Raw genomic sequence first — 19924 nt, 5'->3', positions numbered from 1 at the left:
AGACCCATGGACTAGAGGGAAAAAAGGAGCAGACATAGTATAGATCCTTGAGGGACTAAGTGGTTAAAACAATAGGGTGCGTAGTCTGCGTACAGAAGGTACATGCTGGTGTAATCTGTTCCTTACTTTTGGGTCCATGAACACTGATGCCGTAGACGAGAAGAATGTGTTTGTGAGAGATCTGGCTCATCATGCTGGCAGCTTCAAAGAAGGACTGAAGAGAAAGATTGTCATCATGGCTATTGAAAATAATAACAATGAACTACAGTAAAATGAATGCTTGATTTGTAGCCGTACATCAGTGTCACTTTTTACACTATGACGAATATTATAATTCTTTACATTTTATGATTAAATAGAGGTGTAAAATTGTAATTCGGCGCCTGTGGTGCATTTATTCTGCACAGAATCCCACCTCCCAGTAGTTCTTGTGGTCGACGTCGAGCTCCTTCAGAAGGACTTCGGTGACGTGTCTCTCCCCGTCACAGACGTCTACCTTACTGCCCCTGAAGATCCGACTGAAAGACCCCTGTCCGACACACTCATCCTGATGGGATACAGCATAATAACACACGTATGTAAGCTTCGTATGCTACTACATATATCTTTGTATATGACACGCCAGCCACTGTTGATTTCATCAACTAAAACTATCGCGAAACATGTTTGTCGACTACCTTTTTTAGTTTTTCACTGATGAAAACTAAATAAAAACTAAACTATGATGACTAAAACTATAAATACAGTATATTGACAATTTCATCAATAATATAGACTAGACTAGATGTTAGGGGGGACTAGTGGAGAAGAGATCTGTAGAACTAAAAGACAAGTCATTTTATGTTTGGTTGCGGGTGTTGTGCTCTGAAAATAGCAAACCTACAACTTCACAACGTGTCGCGCTGGGACGTGTTGTGACCTTGTAGATCGTCTATTTTCAGCATGCGACCAAGGGTAAAATCAGCCACTACGACGCCATCAAGGCCTACCAAAATATTATTTGGTCGACAAAATCAGCTGTGGATTTAGTCGACCAAAAATATTGACAAAAACGAAATCTAATGTTGCTGTCAAATTCAACAAAAGTGCATGCCAGCTTAGGTCAGTTACAAAACGGAAGTAGGTTTAGTTCAACATAGTGACCCAGTTCAGGTCCTCGTGTTTGATCTTCTGGAACTGGATGTGGGTGAGCTTGTTCCTCTGAGGCGCCGGGGACCCCCTGGCCTCTACTGAGCTGCTGTTGCGGATGATGATCAGGTTGGTGAGCTCTGCAGGACACAGCAGGGAAGGCAGTGAAGAATCGTAGTATGTACAATAATTTACAGATAACCTTTTAATTTATAGGTTCCCTCCCGGGGGCCACATGAAAATCATGAAAGTGTTTGCGATTTGATCACCGATCTGACTTCTTAACTGGCCGACATGTTAAAAGGACAACAAAGAAAATATGTTTTACTGCTTTCTATCGTTTTAGCGATTTTAGCGACTTTAGCGATTTTGATTTCAGGGGGTGGGGGCATGTGTACAAGTGTCTAAAATGTATGTATTTTTAGACACAATAAGCCGGTGATTTCTTTATTATTATTTACAGTAACACTACTAGCCCCCATAAGTCACATCTTTGCGGTGCATCTTGGTAATGGGCTTGTTGTGTCTAAAAAGACATATTTAGCCACTTGTACACATGGCCCCACCCACTGAAATCAAAATCATTAATATCTCTAAAACGATAGAAAGCCTGTAAGTTCCTATTTAACAGTATCATGTTGAAAATATAGAATAAACTACTTTTTTTTACATCATCTAGATATTACTGTGTTAACAATTATTTGGCCAACCACTTACAATATTCTCACGGACGGGACCACCAGTGTTGCCGATCACTTATGACAATGGATGGATCGCAAGATAGAAGATATGAATCTAAACTTGCTCAAAAGATTAATTTGTTTGTGAGATGGTGGTAGCAAGCTGGTTATGACTAATAATTGTGCCACAAAAAAATTGGACTGCGCATAATCTGGGGATTACATATCAGTAGTTGACAGGAGTCCCCCAGGGCTTGATACTAGGCCCCCTCCTATTTTCGCTCTATACTAAACATCTACCGTACATGCTCACAACGCCTTGCGTTCATGTGGTTAAAAATGATTGTATTCATACGGCATATTGGTGTAATGCAGGGACGTGCTGGGCCCCTGATTCAGCCCGGGAAAAAGAGTTGGAGAGGCCCTCATTTTTTTTTTTTAGTTGTATTTCGTCGTTGTCGGCTGGAAACCGTTTGTTTTGTATTTATCATTTTAAAAATGATTCAAACTAGTGAAAACAGCCGATCTACAAGCACACAACGCCTCGCACCGCGAGGCGTTGTGTGCTTGTAGATCTGCTGTTTTCACTACTTTTGTGCAACAGCCTTGTATGATGAAGTAGGGCTTTACTTTGCGAAAGAACGTACAAATTTGAAACTGGGAGATACAAGGTTTCTGCCCGACAGTGACGATTTACTTTGTTGGCCACCCAGCCCCCAAAATGGAACGAAGGCCGACATTTTATTTTATTTTTTTTACTAATGGCCGGCCTGGACCGGCCGGGAATGAACCGGCCGTTCGGGAGTTGTCCCGCTTTTCCCAATGGCCAGCACGTCCCTGGTGTAATGTACCTTTGGGTCTCGGTGGACAGCAGCGGCCCAGCTTGACGGGGATGTTATTGAGGAGCAGCATGTTGTGTTGGTAGAAGGCGCTGAGCTGTCTTAGGCTCACAAAGGATTTCCCTTTCACTCCAGGAAGAGCATAGTGATCATTCTTGTTCTTGGTGATGAGACAGTCTTTATAATCGAGTCCAAGCGAGGTCTGTAAATGAAAACGAAAGTCTTATGGGACGTATGTCTATGCGAGGGGGTCTACAACGTTTTCAGGCCAAAGACCCCTTAGTTGAGAGAGAGATGAGCCAGGGACCCCCACAACCTTTTCAGAGCTTCCAATCATCAGTGTATTTTGGATTTGTGCCAATTTGTGTTTTCAGATATTTAACCACTTGAACCGTCAATACTTAATAAACTTGACCTTTCACCCTGTCTGCCCTGTCTCCCCTTTTACAACAAAACTTTTTGCAGAAAATAGCTGACCAACAAGCTGTGAGCTTGTAGAATTGCTATTTTTGGCTATAGTTCTCAGAATATGGACGCTAGGGTTCAAGTGGTCAATATAAAAAAGGAGAAAAAAGTTTCTACCACACAAAGATTTGGAGGACCCCCTGTAGTAACTCTGAGGACCCCCTAGGGGTCCCGGACCCCCTGTTGAAGACCCTTTTTCTACATTATGAGAACACTTATTCCTCATAATGCTCGTTGCTTGTTTACCTGAACACAGACGGTGAGGAAGAAGTTGTCGTAGTTCTTAGGACTCTGACGCAGAAGGAACGTGCCGCCTCTCCCTCCCGATTTCCTCAGCTTGTTCACCGCAAACTCCGACCTGATCGTATATACCACATGGAGCATATAGCGGTAGTAGGGGTGTAACAATACATTTTAATAGCGATTCGATACATACAATATCACGATACATGGTTGACGATACGATACATAGACGATATTGGTTCATTCATGGCGATACGATACGATTTGATTCAATGATTTTAAATCGATATAGTAACTATTTAGCAAAGACATTAAATATGTGTGAAAAGTGTGGATAGTGCAGGTTTTAAAGGGAAACATGTATTATTATGGATATAAATAAGTAAACACAGTGATTATCTGCCAAATGCATGGACATTGTATATTGACAAACCCACACCTTTACATGAACCCAGATATTACACACATTTATCGATAGACCAGTGTAGCTATATGGAAAGGAAAAGTCATTAAACCCCTCCTTTTAATTTTTCTTCTTAAAAATGCTAAATACAATGCACAAGTAGGTAGTATCGATACAATTGATTCTTTGCACTGCCAATTCGATTTGATACAAACGATACGATTAGATTTTGGCTGTTTTCATTTCGATATATTTCGATTTTTTAATTTAAAAACAATATTTCGATGCAGTTACTATATCGTTACACCCCTAAGCGGTAGTATATAGGGGATCTTCAAACAGCTGCATTTGACTTGATCATACAGTACCACATGACATCCCCAACTGACCAAAACCCACGAAGCTGCATTTGAAACCACCTAACAGCCGATAGGTTGCTCATTCATCCAACATTCAACATGCTCATCAACATAGCATAAAAATAACAAAACCTGCTTTAGGTTGAAACATTGTGCTGTTGTTGGAGTACCAAAGCATAGAGGTATAAATATTAAACATAATCCACCCCTTAGTTCCTAAGATCGCCATGCTTTGCCATCTGGCTGATTCAGAAGCACAGAAGCTTGACTTTTAGTGGGGTTCATGAGCTATAATTAACAGCAGAGCACGTCAGCAGAGTGCGCAATGTTCGGTGGTGTATCTGTCGCGTATCTGTCACGTATATGTGTCTATGTTTACGCCCGTAGCCAATCAGGGACCAGCATTCTTGGTGACATCACCATCAACAGCCAGTGAGGCACTAGCATTCTTGGTGACATCACCAACAACAAGTACGACCTGATATATCAATAACAAGTTGCGCTCTGCTGGCGCACAAGTAGGCCATACATGGCCACGACTTATTATGTTGGATCTTGAGGAGACTGCCGATCACATAATTACCACCCGTGTCCTGTATAGACCACCATTGGGACCTGAGACGAGGGCGCAGCTGCAGGACATTGAGCTGGACATCTGACGATGATATAAGAAGAGTGGCTTGGTGACTACTGTTTTCAGGGTCTGTGTGAAGCAGCCTTTGATTTGAATGCATAGGACATGTTCACGTGTGTTTATCTATGGGCCACATTGCTCAGGAACGGTTGTTTCCCAAGGCTACTTACTTGCAGGATATATATTGGATCTTTCCTGAGGATAAAATACACATAGGCGGTGTCAGCGCGGGTGTGGGGACAAACAAGCCCCCAGCCTTAATTCCCAGCCCCCAGTGGCTGCAGAGTCGAAATTTACCTTATCATACAGTATAGCTCAGCATTGGCTGGCCACAACCAGATGAGCCAGTTCGCTGGCTCAACTGGTTGGAGGGGCGCGCTCCCGTGGGCATTCATTCCATTGGGGGGCTCCCATAGGTATGCAAATGTAGACTATATCTTCACCTGGCAGGTAGAGATCGAGTGGAGGAAAATAAATGCCCTTTTTTGCGACGGGAGGGGGGAAAGGGGGGCATGGGGCGCGCTCGATATGGGTCCCGCCCCGGTGGCGTGGACAAAACTCTGCGCCTTTGTGCGTTGTCACTCCCAAGTGTTGTGGCTGTGGGTGTCAGTTATACGAGGGTATTGTGGGCACTGAGGACATTGGCCCTCTAAACCAATCCCATTCATATTTGCTTTACCCTGTTTTCTCCCCCGAGCCAACCCAGACAGGAATTAGGTGGGTCATGGGTTTTAGGCTGAGAAGTAGTAGAATCGGTTTGTTTTGGGAGGTCTGAAGCTTAATTTTTAGTGACTTTAGTGAATGACATGTTGGAGAACCAAGATCATAGTCAAAATGGCATTTACTCTGCATAACACTGACACGATGTGCCCAAAATTGGGATGCCAGGTTTTAGGTTGTCAGAGGCCACTCACGTGATTGGTCCGTGACAGTGGTTCTCGATCCCCTCCAGTAGACTTGGTGGAGCGTGGTCCTCACAGAAGTAGTGGGAGGAGTCCGTGGTCAGACGGAAGTAACCATCGATGAGCGAAACAAACGACTGAGCTTCAGCGTGACTCTGGAATCTGACTTCCTGATGCACATAACAAGACAGGAATGAATAATACAGGATTTTCATTCAAATAAACTAAGGGTGCACTCTATTATAATATAGTGTTTTTTCTTTCCAGTTAACAATTGAGTAATATTGGGCAATATTTCCTCCTATTCAGAGCATCAGGGGTTGAAGATATCCAGGATAAAATATTTCCCTAAATAAAAAAATTAATATCCAAATGTCTATGGACATATTTTATTTTATTGACAAATATTCAGTGTTAAATATGTGCTTCACCAAACATCTGTCATCTTTGCGGTTCACGGTCACCATCCAGAGGTCCTGCTGTGTCTGCTCGTGACACGCCTGCTTCACACTGATGTCAATGATGCCTTGGAAATCACAGAAAGTCTGCCACTCCTTTAAATCAAAAAGAGAGCAGTGGTGTAAAGTACTTATACTCCACTACATCGGCAAACATGGTACTTTTTATTCCACCACAGTTATTTGTAATCTTTAGTTACTAGTTACTTTGTATGTTTAGATTATTATTACAAAACATACCACTTCAGCCCTATTTGAAAAGAGACGATCTAAAAGCTCACAGCGCGTTGCATCGTAGCGTGTTGTGGACCATATTCACACTGTGGCCATTTTGCTATTAAGTTTGTCTTGTGGTCAAAAGCTCTCGCCTTTGGACCACAAGGTCATGGGTTCGATCCCGGGCACCGCCAACTCGTCGTATGAGTAGCACGGCTTGGGTGTGGCAAGTCATGTGGCAACTTAAGTACTGGGAGCTGATGGTACAGTAGGTGTGGCGCTCCAACTCAGCAATCCATCTCCCAGGGATCTAGCGCATTGTAACGGGGACAGACTCCCGCGTGTTACCAGCTGATACCGACAATAAGCCACTCCCAACCTATTTGCAGTGGTCTGTCCTGACTCCTGATGAAGGTCCACATGACCGAAACATCAAAATAAAGCTTCTATATGTCACAGTCTGGGCCTGGCCCTTGCCCGTCCCATGTTTCTACCACACTTTGCTCGCCCCCTCCCCTCCTGTGAGTACCTGATTGACAATCTGAACTCCTCCCTGCTTCCCAGCTGTGAGCTGTTGATGTCCTGAATCAGAGACTATTTAATCCTCCTTGTACCTGCTCTCTGTGCTGGATCATTGTATTTCTGTCTGTTCCTCAGTTGGGTGTGTTGTAGTGTTTGTTTCCTGTGTGTGCTTGTGTTTATGATTTAAGTTAAGTAAAGTCTTCGTTAACCTGTCCTCCGTGGTTTCCTACCTTTACTTTGAGTTCTGCATTTGGGTCCTCACCACCGCCACACCAGATCATGACAGAATGATCCAGCCATCTTGGACCCAGCGGAACTCCCAGCCAGAGAGCCCCTGTTTCCCCACCTTGTGAACTTTCCTTCCTGGAGGTCCTCGTTCCTCTCCATCTGGGCTGCTGTCATCTGACTGTTAAGTGGTTTCCCTCTGCAGCCCCTGTTTCCTGAGGTTCTCCTGCCCAGCGCCATCCCGATCCCAGGATGCGACGTCCTGCTGGGGTGCCCATCGTCGACGTCTTCGCCAGGGACCCCAGCCGTTGGGCCGTCGCTCGCTCGGTGGTGGTCCGCCCGGGCCAGTGACGCAGTGCCCCACAGTCCAGTGACACCGAGCGCCCGCTGCTGCTTGTGCCCTCTGCTCCACTCAGTGCCAGAGCCCTGGCAGCTACCCCTCTCTCCCCCCTGTGAGGATCTCCGCCCCTGGGGCCTGTGGCCCAGTTCGGTACCCCCCTGTCCCTGTCCTGGGACGTCTGGAAGCCGTCCCTTGGAGGGGAGGTACTGTCACAGTCTGGGCCTGGCCCTTGCCCGTCCCATGTTTCTACCACACTTTGCTCGCCCCCTCCCCTCCTGTGAGTACCTGATTGACAATCTGAACTCCTCCCTGCTTCCCAGCTGTGAGCTGTTGATGTCCTGAATCAGAGACTATTTAATCCTCCTTGTACCTGCTCTCTGTGCTGGATCATTGTATTTCTGTCTGTTCCTCAGTTGGGTGTGTTGTAGTGTTTGTTTCCTGTGTGTGCTTGTGTTTATGATTTAAGTTAAGTAAAGTCTTCGTTAACCTGTCCTCCGTGGTTTCCTACCTTTACTTTGAGTTCTGCATTTGGGTCCTCACCACCGCCACACCAGATCATGACACTATAATGTCCTTGACAGCGTGCGGGTCCCTTTATTTTATTATCAGAGATCCCCTTTTGAATATATGCATTTTTGTCTTACGCACTTGTCACCAACCTTTGAGGTGTGCATCAGCCTTGTCTTAAAAAGCTATTAAGTTAATGAAATGCCAACCCGTTGCCACCCAATGCAAAATATTTGTGAAGATGATCTATGGCGGTCCTTAAAAGTCAAAAGGTTGAGAGAATCGCTGATCTACAATACATTATGTCAGTGGTTCTCAAACTTGGGGTCGAGACTCCAAGTGGGGTCCCCAAATTATGTTGTGGGGTCCCCAGATGATTAGCTTAAGGTCATTTTTTTCTCACTCAATGGTAAACAAACCAACACACAGTATAAGTGTATACAGGGTATCTGCACATTTATAAAGTGACAATTTAAGGACTTTCAAGACTGTTTTAATACCAAACTGGCCAAACTGTCAAATATTAAGTAAGCAAGAGGCAAACATTGTGAAAATAGCTGATCTACATGCTCACAACGCCTCACGTTGCAGCCTGTAGATCTGCTATTTTCACAATATTTATCTGAGTCACATTAAATGTAATACCTATAATTCCAAGTGCTCGTCAGGGTGGGGGTCCCCAGTTCAAATATGTTTATTTTGGGGGTCACGGCCTAAAAAGGTTATCTGTTCTCACCTGGTTCCCAGGTTGTTGATCTCCACTGGTCTGGATGCCGGTTTCGCCAGACAGCCTGATGAGGGTGAAAGGTGTCTCCGTGGTGGTGGTGCTCGACTGAGAGGCGGCGGGGTCCTGGTAGACGCGGAAGGTCTCCGTCCCCATGGAGGGCTCCACGGCCGCCAGCTCTATCAGGTACTTGAGCTTCAGGCTGACCTCGTCCACCGAGCAGCCGCCCAGCTTGTGCAGGAAGCGCTTCAGCGAGTTCCGGATGCGGTAGCGCTCCAGCCGGTTCCGTTTCTGGATGTCGTGGCGGTGGGTTTTGGGGAGGCATGACTTGTAGCTGAGAAGGAAAATTGGGGAATGTGTGATCAATGTAATGACTACAGAATCCAGCAGGGAATGTTAATATGCAGTGTATGAATTCAATCCTATCCAAATGTTAGTGCAATAATTGATATAGGCCTATATTTACGCACTCACACATGCACAGATGCACACGCGCACACACAGACCCCCTGTTGAAGACCCCTGCTCTAATACCTGACAGTCTTGCAGAGATCTTTTATGCTCTGGTGGCGCTCCTTGGCCATCCTCCAGAGATCCAACACTGCAAGGCCGAGACATTCCTCCTGGGCACTCAGCGGCGGCGACACCCCCGCCTCGCTAGCAACAAAGTCACTGCGGCACTAAAACACATCCAACATCATGGCCTTCACAGTGTTACAGAAACAGTGGTTCGTTTTCATGTCAAGGACCCCCAAATTGATATATATTTGGCTGCAGACCCCTTATCGGAAAAGGGTTTGTGCCAGGGGCCCCCAGTCAGAAGACAAGATTTGTGTGAAAAAGTATTCAAAATGTTACAAACAAGTTCAATATTTTCCAAAAATGTTCATAAAATAGCAGATGTACAAGCTCGCAGTGCGGCAAGAAGTGACTCACTGTGAGCTTGTAGATCCGCTATTTTTGAATAGCCAACATTTAAATGGATTAAAGTGGTTAAAATGATTGTGATACTATGTTACTGTAACTACTTTTACTGGGGACCTCCTGCGACCCACCAAAGGACCCCACTTTGAGAAACACAGTTATAACATAATACAGTACAGGTAGTATTACACAAAACTACACAAAAAAAGGCAATCAACCAACAGATTATGATAAAATGGCATAGCTGAATGCAAAATTAGTCAGATAGATAGATGGATAGATAGATAGATAGATACCTTTATTATCCCAAGGGGGGAAATCAGTCAATATTTCATGCAATATTCTACACTATACCTGGGCAAAGAGATAATCAATGACACAGTAGTCGAGCACTGGACTGATTTTGTCTTTCATCAAGCTGTAACGGTAGGATGTTCTTGGTTCTTGCCCGAACCAGTTGCCAAAGAAAAACCTGAAAAAAAAAACACATAATCACCATATAGTATCTTGAATAATGTCAACAACATCTCCTGTTTCAGTGGTGTAAAGTAACTATGCATTTACTCAAGTAATGTACAATTTTCAGGTATTTACATTACTGTAGTATTTCCAATTGTCAATGATTTATTTTATTTTATTCTACTCTATATTATTTATATTTCTGCAATAGGGTATTTATACTTTTACTTACTGTTAGTAGAACATTCCATCACTGCTCTGTTTACTCTTCTCACTACTGTATTGTCAGACTGCAGGCATAAGCAAATAAACCCTACACAGCCTACATACTTCCTTGACCAGAGTCCCCAGGGGTCTATTAGTATTACCCCTCTGCTTGTGCACGTCTTTGACGAAAATAGCCGATCAGCTATTTTTGCGGCATGTTCGCCCCCAGGATATGGACGTTAGCAGGGGCGTCTCATTTGTAACTAAAATTTTGCTTCTGGGGGGTCCCTGGAACTAAATATTTTGAGATGGTGGTCCTTGGCCAAATACATATCATTTTGGGGGTCCTTGACATAAAACTGTATGAGCACCACTAACATAGAATTAATAGAAACATAGGTTTTTAAAAAAAACCTATGTTTCTAGATTGTGGGTTGGAATCCATCGTGGTGCATCCGGCTTTGTCGGGCGTCTGTCTTTACAGAATAGGCCGTTTGTCAGCCTTCTGATTGGTCCCTGAGACTCCCTGACTGGGCAACCAGAAAAAATCATTCACTTTTTGCTATCGGGGGTGGAGTTGTGCAGTGAGAGAATGTTGCTTCAGGATTTCAACAACGGTCCGCACTGCGCGGCACGGCGAGCGTGCAGTACGGCGGCGCGAGGTGATAGCGATTTCGCTCATTATAATGAATAAGCTTCAACAAACTAGTTCACATGGACCTTATCAATGTAACTAAGAGTTTTGATTGGGTACATATATTTTAAATGGGCAGAATTACGAAAGCCAGCCTATTATGTGAGTAGAACTATAGGCTGGCTGTCATTTTCCTACCCAAAATGCACTGCGCTTTCTCTTTCTATTTATCTCCTCTGTCTGATCCAGAGGATTAAACTAATTAAAACATATATTTTCGGGGGAAAACTACTGTTTTGCTATGTAACTACTGTACTTTTTTCTTCCCTTTTTATTAATATCACGTAGATGTGTTTTTTTGGTACTTTATATAGCTGTAATGAGGCTATGAACAATCTTTTCCCCCCATCCACTTCCACTATAAAATAATCTGCAATGGTGATTCTGTCCCACTGGGATTAAACAAATTAAAACATATATTTTCGGGGGAAACCCCCTGTTTTGCAATGTAGCTACTGTACCTTTGTCTTCCCTTTTTATTAATATCACCTAGATGTTTTTCCTTTGGTACTTTAAATTGCAATAATGAGGCAATGAAAATACCCTCTCCCCCCATTCACTGCCACTATAAAAACAATCTGCCCAGGGTCATTTGTACCACCATAGTAACAGGGCAGAATGGGGCGGGATTTGACATACGGTCTATTGGCCTGTGTTGGGGGCAGCTGAAGGTTTTCTCTGTAAGATTTCTCACTTACCTGACTCTGAAGTGGACCTGAAGCTTTTCATCAGCGTTGAAGACGTGTGAGGGAGGATACCAGCAGGAGAGGTCAGAAGATGCCAGGGCGAATAGGCTTTGGTACACTGGCAGGATTCCTGAGGAAAGATACGTCAAGTAAGTAGAAAGTGCAAAATATAAGCAGTGCCAAGGCTTTCAGTCAGACGTAAACAACAATGGGCAAGACTGTTGCATGTGTTCCTTGAAGTAATAGCAAAACATACAGTATAATAGGCCTACAGTATTATTTAAAAGGGGGCTTAGAGCCCCCTTTTGCTGGTATGGGGAAAAAGAGATCAATAGGTATCTACTAGTGCCGATTGATTCACGTACAATTCTTGTCTTATTTTAATACAAAGTTGATCCTAGACATCATTGCATCCAGTAGATGCAAGGGTCATGGAGATATATTTGTGGAATGATAGACTGTGCATAGAAGAAAATGCTGAATGCTGTGAAAAAGCATGTCATGGAAACTTCCACCATGCGTTTGTCACCACATTCCCACCAAATAGTGTCCCGTGTCTGGTCCCCAATGGTCCTCTGGTCCAGGGACCAGGTCTTGGGCTACAACTATGATATAACTATGTCCCTCTGTTTACTCAGGTGTGATGCTGTTCTGTTGTGGTCCTTGCGGGTGGAACCACATCCTGGAAACAACTGCACTCAAGAGGGAACAGGACACTTTGCTTGACGTTTACAGGATCGGGGACAGTCATTTAAAAAACAACAAAACCAAATATTCTTTTTTTGCTACGTCTTACATTCAAATTATTTCGTATTTGGTTCCTCACACATTTTTGAGCGGTGGTAGACCGCTCCATAGCATGGCCGTGTGTGTATCCGTGTATCCGTGTATCCGTGTATGTATGTGTGTATGTAGCCTGAACTACCACTCAGTGACCAGAGAGGGTGCTCTTGAGTCTAGTCTGAGCATCAACTGCAATATTCTCTCTCTCTCTCTCTCACACACACACACACACACGCACACACGCACGCACACACACACACACACACACACACACACAACCACCGCTCAGTTCACACGGGTGTGATTTTTCTTCTTCTTTCGGCTACTTCCCATGGGGAACGGCACTTCTGCCCACAGAGGATCATCTGTTTCCAGCTTGCTTCTGTTCTCTGCGTCTTCCTTCCTCTGTCAACCCAGCCACCTGCATGTCCTCTCTCACTCTCACCGCATCCACAAACCTCTTCTTTGGCCTTCCTCTTCTCCTCTTGCCTGCATGCATGGCAGCTCCATCTTCAGCATCCTTTTCCCAAAGTACCCCTCATCTCTCCTCTGCACATGCCCAACCCAAACCACTTCATCCTCGCCTCTCTCATTTTCTCCCCAAACTCTCTAACACTGGGCTGATCCTCTGGTTCCATTTGTACACTGTTAGAGTTACAGACTTGTATGGGTCAATTTAGACCCCCCTAAAGGAACCCACAGAGTCCCTGGAATCCACTTTTAGAACCACTGCTCTAACGTAGTCATTTCTGATCCTGTCAATCCTTGTCACTCCTAAGGAGAATCGTAGCGTCCTCGTTTCTGTCACCTCCAACTCAGCCCCCTGTCTTTTCATCGTCCCTCTCACTCTTTCCTCTCACACATTTTTTGCAGTGTATTAATAGTTACAAATAAATCATTTGAATAATGTAATAAAGAAGAATTTCTAGAAAGATGCAATTCAGGGAAATTGCAAGTGTGGTGCCGTGATGCAAGTCACGAGGAATCCGCTGGGAAATGAATTCCATCTTACCATTTGTCCATTTCATGCCCATATATGGATATCTTGGAATGCCCATATATGGACATATTGTGCCAGTCTCATGTGGTCTATGACGTCAGACTATCTATATGATCCCCCATATTTGGGAAAAGTAAAATTTTAGCATTTTCCCATTCAATTCAATGGAGAAAATTAATTAATTAATACATTAATATAAATTAAACTATATAACGTATCTCTAAGCAAAATGCAAGCAGACGAGGTCCGATGAAGCCGGTCGATTTGACATATGGCTCAAGAGCGTGCCACCAAAACTGTGGGAGTAGCGCGGCAAAATAAAGTTCATCCGGAAAGGTGGAAACAACATGGAAGAAAGTCGGACAAATACTATAGACTGGTTGCCTGGTTGGGGGTTGACTGCATTCCTTGCCGTCCTAACGTCATTTCTTTTATAATACTGTATTGGTACTGTACTGTGTAGTAACTGTAGTATCTTGTTGTTACCGTATCTGGGGGGTTTGCAATACTTTCTCCTGGTCATTTCCTTTATGAGCCCGATTGTCCACTGGAATGCACTTTTTAGCACCCTAAAATAGCCTCGCCAGTGACTTACACTGAAAGGTAAAACAGTGCTCTTTTAACCAGTGTAAATTAATTTAGTTTTAGTCATATTTAAGTAATCTGAAATGTTTTAGTTTTAGTGTAGTTTTAGTTGACTAAATGTAAGATTTTAGTCGACTAAATCTACAGTTGATTTAGTCAACTAAAATGTATTTTGGCGGGCCTTGATGGCGTCGTAATGCCAGATTTTACACATGGTTGCATGCTGAAAATAGTCGATCTACAAGCTAGACCATTTGTTGATCTGCTATATTCAGAGCGCAACACAACATAAAATGACTCGTCTTTTAGATCTACTGGATCTCTTCTACACTAGTCTCTCCCTAACAGTTTAGTTTAGTTTTTATTTTATACAAAATTGTCAGTATATTTTGTCTTAGTTTTAGTGATCATAGTTTTTATTTCTTTTTCGTCAAAAAGCTAAGTTTAGACATCGGACTAAACCGAAATGTATATGGCAGAGTTAAATATATGCTGTAGGTGTAAGCGAAGGAGTCTGAGTGCTACATACCATCCACCTGGCCAAGAATCACACACAACACGAGTCGTCGTGAAGTGTAATGACTATGACGTCATTGTGTATTATGCAAGTTACGTTAATGCACAAAGGGGCATACTGTGCAGGCAAAGAGAGGTTTATGCCAACCAAAACAGTCTGCGGTAAGCCAGTTGTTCCGGAGCATTTATTTAAAATAGGAAAAACAACTGCTTTCACAAAACTTCAGAAGCACTTGAACTGAAAGTCTAAATTCAGTTTGATTTGATAGCAGATTTTGAGGAGTCATTGCCTGCAGTCAGAGGTTACGCACTCATTCTGTACAGCCAAATAATGAGTTGAGAACTGTAGCCAAACATTATTTTCGGCTCAAGTGGTTAAAGGACAACTTTGTTTTTTTACAACAAGGGTTCATATTTCAGATTGTAATTAGAGAAAAGAAAAAGTGAGTGTTAAAATGTTTTCATTTGCTTCGTTCTATTGTTTTATCGCGTTTACCGTGCTAAAATGTGCCAATAAGCCAGCAGTTCCTTTATTGCTATTTACAGTAACGCTTCTAGCCCCCATAAGTCACATCCAACCATGAAAGGTTGCGTTGTATCTTGGGAATGGGCTTATTCTGTGTAAAATGACATATTTAGCCACTTGTACGCATGCCCCTAACCACTGAAATAAGAATTTTGGCTAAAGTTGAATATGGACGATAGGGTTCATGTGTGTGAACGAACAGATGACAGCTTCCTGTTTCTGCTTTTGGGGGGTGTAGTTCCAGACTCTATATAGCATTCGGAGATTGGTGATGTTTGTTGGAAGGGCATTCCACATTTTGGTGGCATAGCAGTAGAACGAAATTGACCCTATATTTGTGCTGAATCTGGGTTGAGTGAGATCAGTGGAGCTCTCTCTGGTGTTGTGCCTGTGTGTGTCTTTTACAGAAGATACATCCCTGTTTCCTTGCATATCTTTAAGACCATGCAGGCCCATTGGAAGTTGCTTTACTATCTCCTCTACCCTGGGTTAGGTGAGTTCTGGGTGTGAGGCCAAGTAGTAACCTGACCAGTTTATTTTGAGAGGTTTGAAGCTTTGTTTTTAATTCCTTTGTGGTGCTAAAGTATGCATTTCAACTATGCTTTATTGTACGCAACAACTGTCTGTAAACCAGTCCAAATCTAGCAACAATCTGATCATTATTCCCCAGACGTCACACCCTGGTACAGTATGTACGAATAGGGGCAGGGAATTGACGTGTGTGTTGGGGGTGCAAACAAAGGTACTGCTTGATTACTGCATGGATTTGGCTATTTTCTGCTGACTCAGCACTGTTCAAGTTGCATACCAAAAGGCATTTGAAATAATTTGTCCTCGTCAGTATGCAACAAAGCAGGAGAGCCCTGTCGCACCACTGTCTGACGCAGGGGAGTCTCGTCTAGAGATGCGGGATCGTACATTTTTACTGATTTCGATCTCCTTATCATTTATCAATCCTCCTTATCAATCTGATTCCTGTTCTGATCCTCAGCCGCCCGCCTCCTCACTAGCACCCGCTCCAGAGACCACATCACACCAGTCCTCCACGACCTCCACTGGCTCCCTGTCAAACAACGTATCCACTTCAAAATACTCCTCACCACCTACAAGGCACTGTACAACCTGCCCCCCCCCCCATACCTTTCTGACCTCCTTGAACCACATGTCACAACACACTCCCTCAGGTCCAGTAAGGATGGCCTCCTCGGAAAACCTGGGGTGATAGGGCCTTCTCTGTGTCCGGCCCCACCCTCTGGAATGAACTCCCCAAACCTATCAGAGATGCCCCCCTCCCTCCCTATACCTTCAAAACCACACTAACTCATCTGTTCACTATCGCCTTCCCCAGTTGACCTTTTTGAACTCTTGTTTTTATTGTTTTATGTTTGTGCTTTCTTTTCTTAAATATCTTTACTAATAAAGTTGCTCTTAGCTTCCCTCCCCCTAGCCCCCTTAGGCCTCAAGTGTAAAGCATCTTTGAGTACTCAGAAAAGCGCTATACAAGTCCCAGATATTATTACGATTATTAAGCCATTAAATTCACGTTCCTTGTAGTTGGCAGGAAATTCAACCAAAGTCAGAATTTTTGGACACTGCTCCTACGGATTTTGCCCTAAAATCACACAAAGCACACAGCTGTCTATATAGTCATGTCATCAACATGGATCTATCCCATTTAGCGCCCCATCATTTTGCCTATTTGTGTATACATGTGACCTGACGGTCGCTTATCTCCCGATTAGGGAGTCTTACTAGTAGAAAATACAAATAGAGCCCTGTATGTCAAGTAAGGATGGGACAATATGAAAATAACATCCCTAATGTCAAGGTAGCCTCGTACCTGCCCTCTTCCGGAAACCATCCTCCTGGATAACGGAAGTTGGTCGTTTACTAGGCTAATGTCAAGGCTGACCTGCCCACGACCCTAGAACAGAATCTCACCACATTTCTGGGCGGCCAGGATGCAGACGCTCTCAGCAGAGACGAGGCCGGAGGACATGCTTATGATGGTGGCGTCCTTGGTGGCAGGGTGGAAGTACACGTGGACCTGCAGACCGGGCCCTGAGCTGGAGCTGGAGCGCTGGCTTCCCCCTCTGTCCCTGTTCACCAGAGGAGCACACTCCTCCTCGCTGAGGTCCATGATGGCTCCTCCTGGAGACAAAAGATCTGCGGCGGAACCATTGTCACAGCCATGTCTGAGAACATGCTTGGGTATAGGCTGATGCACATACTGCTCAGTGCTCACTGCTCATTGATTGATTGATTGAAGACTTTATTAGAAGTTTGCATAGGAAAAGCTACGGTTTCATGACAGTACAGTTCACTGGTACAAGGTCAACTAAAAGGAGATCCTAGTAAGCTTTTTGGCTTATTTACACAGGAAACTTTTATGTATCTCATATAACATTGAATGACAGACAGATAGAACACAGTACAGGTACTATGCAGTAGATATCGTCAGAAAAAAACAAAAAACAGTGCAAAAAATATATAGATATTTAGGTCTACAATAGAAGGGTCAGACCGACGGAGGGTAAGGCTAGGCTAGGTTTTTTTTTACCAGTTACGAGCGGCTGCCGCCTTCAAGTGTTTTTTCAGGGCGATTTTAAAGGATGTTAGGGATTTACACTCCTTTAAGGCCTTCGGTAAGGCGCTCCACATGTTGCGAGTTTGACCCTTTGTTTGAGTTGACTCTGGGTCATATGATATGTCATATGGCCAGTGATGGTACATTAACCCAGTGGTCCTCAACCTGGTCCCCATACATTTATGCATTATTGGTATAGGGGTATTTGCATGTGTATATTCCACATCCAGACAGCCTAACTGCAACTTGAACTTATTGAACTTAATTGGCAATTATGGGCAGAATTGTGTTCAAATAGTCTAGATAATGAATTGGGCTTTTTTTCATCCTGCTTTCCTACATTGAAACCTATGCACACACACAGTCATCCACACACACACACACACACACACACACACACACACACACACACACACACACACACACACACACACACACACACACACACACACACACTACAGAAAGCGATATATGATAATATATTATACACTATATTATTAGTTGATGGTGGACACCATTAGTGGACTATGTCACATATTGGTAGCAGTATAGGAGTCAATGTTTTGCTGAGGGACAATTTGACAGATAGAGGGAGAATTTGTATAATTTCAATAGAATAATTTTATTCTATCCTCACTATATTACTCACTATACAAAAAACAACAACAAGACAAAAAAATACATCTTTGACTTTGACTTTTATGTTCAACCCACAGCATTTAAGCTGACTAGTCCGCTCCCTCTCACCACGTAGATGTGATTTGAGAAGCAAGTAGGTAAACTAAGATTTGGGTCAAATGTACTTCAACCAAATGTATGAATCGTTGCTGTCAGCGTCACACAAATGTCTCAAAAGTAGCAGATCCACATAGCCTACGAGCATAGTATAAGAATTGAGGTTAGTCAGGGTAAATTTGAACTCAGAGTAAAATTAACACATAATATTTAGTGATTATCTTTGAAATTATATTTCATAAAATGTAAGCATGCCAGAACACAAACTAGACAGGGTAAATTAACCCAAGAACAATGTTTATAATCGGTGTAGCATTACCTTTAAATGTGTGAGTCCTTGTTTTCCTGTATAACTTTGTTCCTGTATCTTTGTTTCTGTCATGCAGGAAGAGCAAGTGACTTCCTCTGGGGTGATAACAACGTCACACTTCCTGTTACTCAATCGTCTCAGTCTGACACTGAGTTATCATCATCATCCTAAAGGCTTAATATCAATATACAACTGTATGGCAGTGTTTTCAGGCCCTGGACCCCATAGCTGAGACAGAGATGAAGCAGGGACCCCCACAACCTTATCATAGATTCCAAAGTTTCATTGTTTGACAGCACACTCGTCAGTGTATTTTGGATTCATGTCAATTTGTGCTTTCAGATATTCAACCACTTGAACCGTCCATACTTAATAAACTTGACCTTTCACTCTGTACTTAGTGTGCTCTTTTTTCCCCTCTACACCAGGGGTCTTCAACAGGGGGTCCGTGACCCCTAGGGGGTCCGCGGAGGTACTGCAGGGGGTCCGCGAAATTATTGCTTGATAAAAAAATAAAAATAAAGAGTTTTTATTTTTTTATTTTTTTGCCATTTTCCACATTTATGTTAAAAAATAAATCATGATTCTATCCATTTTGAATAGCTTGAATACATGATTACTATGCAATTGACAGATTGTTGATATTATTGACATGCAATTGACAGATTGTTGATATTATTGACATTGGTTCTCAGTTAATAAGTAGTATGTTTAGAAATGGTTGTGGTACGGCCCACCCTGTTCACTGAAACTTGTACATGTTTAAAATAAAAAATTATGTCGTAGCCCCGACCCCCCCAGGTGGTAGGGGGTCCCTGCTCCATCTCCCCATCAGTTTGGGGGTCCTCGGCCTGAAAACGTTGAAGACCCATGCTCTACACCAAAGCTCTTTGCCGAAAAGAGCCGATCTACAAGCTCATACTGCGAGGCGTTGTGAGCTTGTAGATCTGCTATTTTTGGCTAAAGTTCTCAGAATATGGACGCTAGGGTTCAAGTGGTTAATATAGAAAAGGAGAAATAAAAGCTTCTATCACACAAAGATTTGGGGGACCTGTAGTAACTCTGAGGACCCGCTGTTGAAGACCCTTGCTGTATGGTGTTAGCATGACATGACAGTCATCGTTATCTCCGGTGAAAAGGCAGCATTTCCAAACACACATGAATCATTCATGTTCATAGAAGATGATACCATGATATCACTCAGATTTCGCTTCCCTTTTCTTTTCAAAATGTTACATTTTTATTGTTTAGTAGTAATATGACACAC

The 19924-nt window shown here is 43.3% G+C and overlaps 1 protein-coding gene across 1 annotated transcript in view; it reads right to left on the bottom strand.

Moving 5' to 3' along the window:
• Window positions 1-18702, bottom strand: part of jak3 (Janus kinase 3 (a protein tyrosine kinase, leukocyte)) — a gene marked incomplete at its 3' end in the record, with an annotated part of 30027 nt that extends 11325 nt beyond the window's left edge. The window contains exons 1-13 of the mRNA XM_080734935.1: window positions 18667-18702; window positions 16967-17191; window positions 11628-11745; window positions 9924-10041; window positions 9180-9325; window positions 8658-8979; window positions 6085-6207; window positions 5666-5823; window positions 3359-3470; window positions 2660-2849; window positions 1144-1268; window positions 416-547; window positions 127-214 (exon numbers count right to left, since the gene is read on the bottom strand). Of these exons, the coding sequence (XP_080591061.1) occupies window positions 127-214; window positions 416-547; window positions 1144-1268; window positions 2660-2849; window positions 3359-3470; window positions 5666-5823; window positions 6085-6207; window positions 8658-8979; window positions 9180-9325; window positions 9924-10041; window positions 11628-11745; window positions 16967-17165 (1831 nt within the window). The 5' untranslated portion in view covers window positions 17166-17191; window positions 18667-18702. The remainder of the gene's footprint in view (window positions 1-126; window positions 215-415; window positions 548-1143; window positions 1269-2659; window positions 2850-3358; window positions 3471-5665; window positions 5824-6084; window positions 6208-8657; window positions 8980-9179; window positions 9326-9923; window positions 10042-11627; window positions 11746-16966; window positions 17192-18666) is intronic.
• Window positions 18703-19924: the final 1222 nt, after the last annotated feature.

This window comes from Nannobrachium achirus (assembly GCF_963921795.1).
Source record: "Nannobrachium achirus genome assembly, chromosome: 1".
NCBI lineage: Eukaryota > Metazoa > Chordata > Actinopteri > Myctophiformes > Myctophidae > Nannobrachium > Nannobrachium achirus.
The sequence above is the reverse complement of the archived record's forward strand: the minus strand, read 5'-3'. Positions and strand labels throughout refer to the sequence as shown.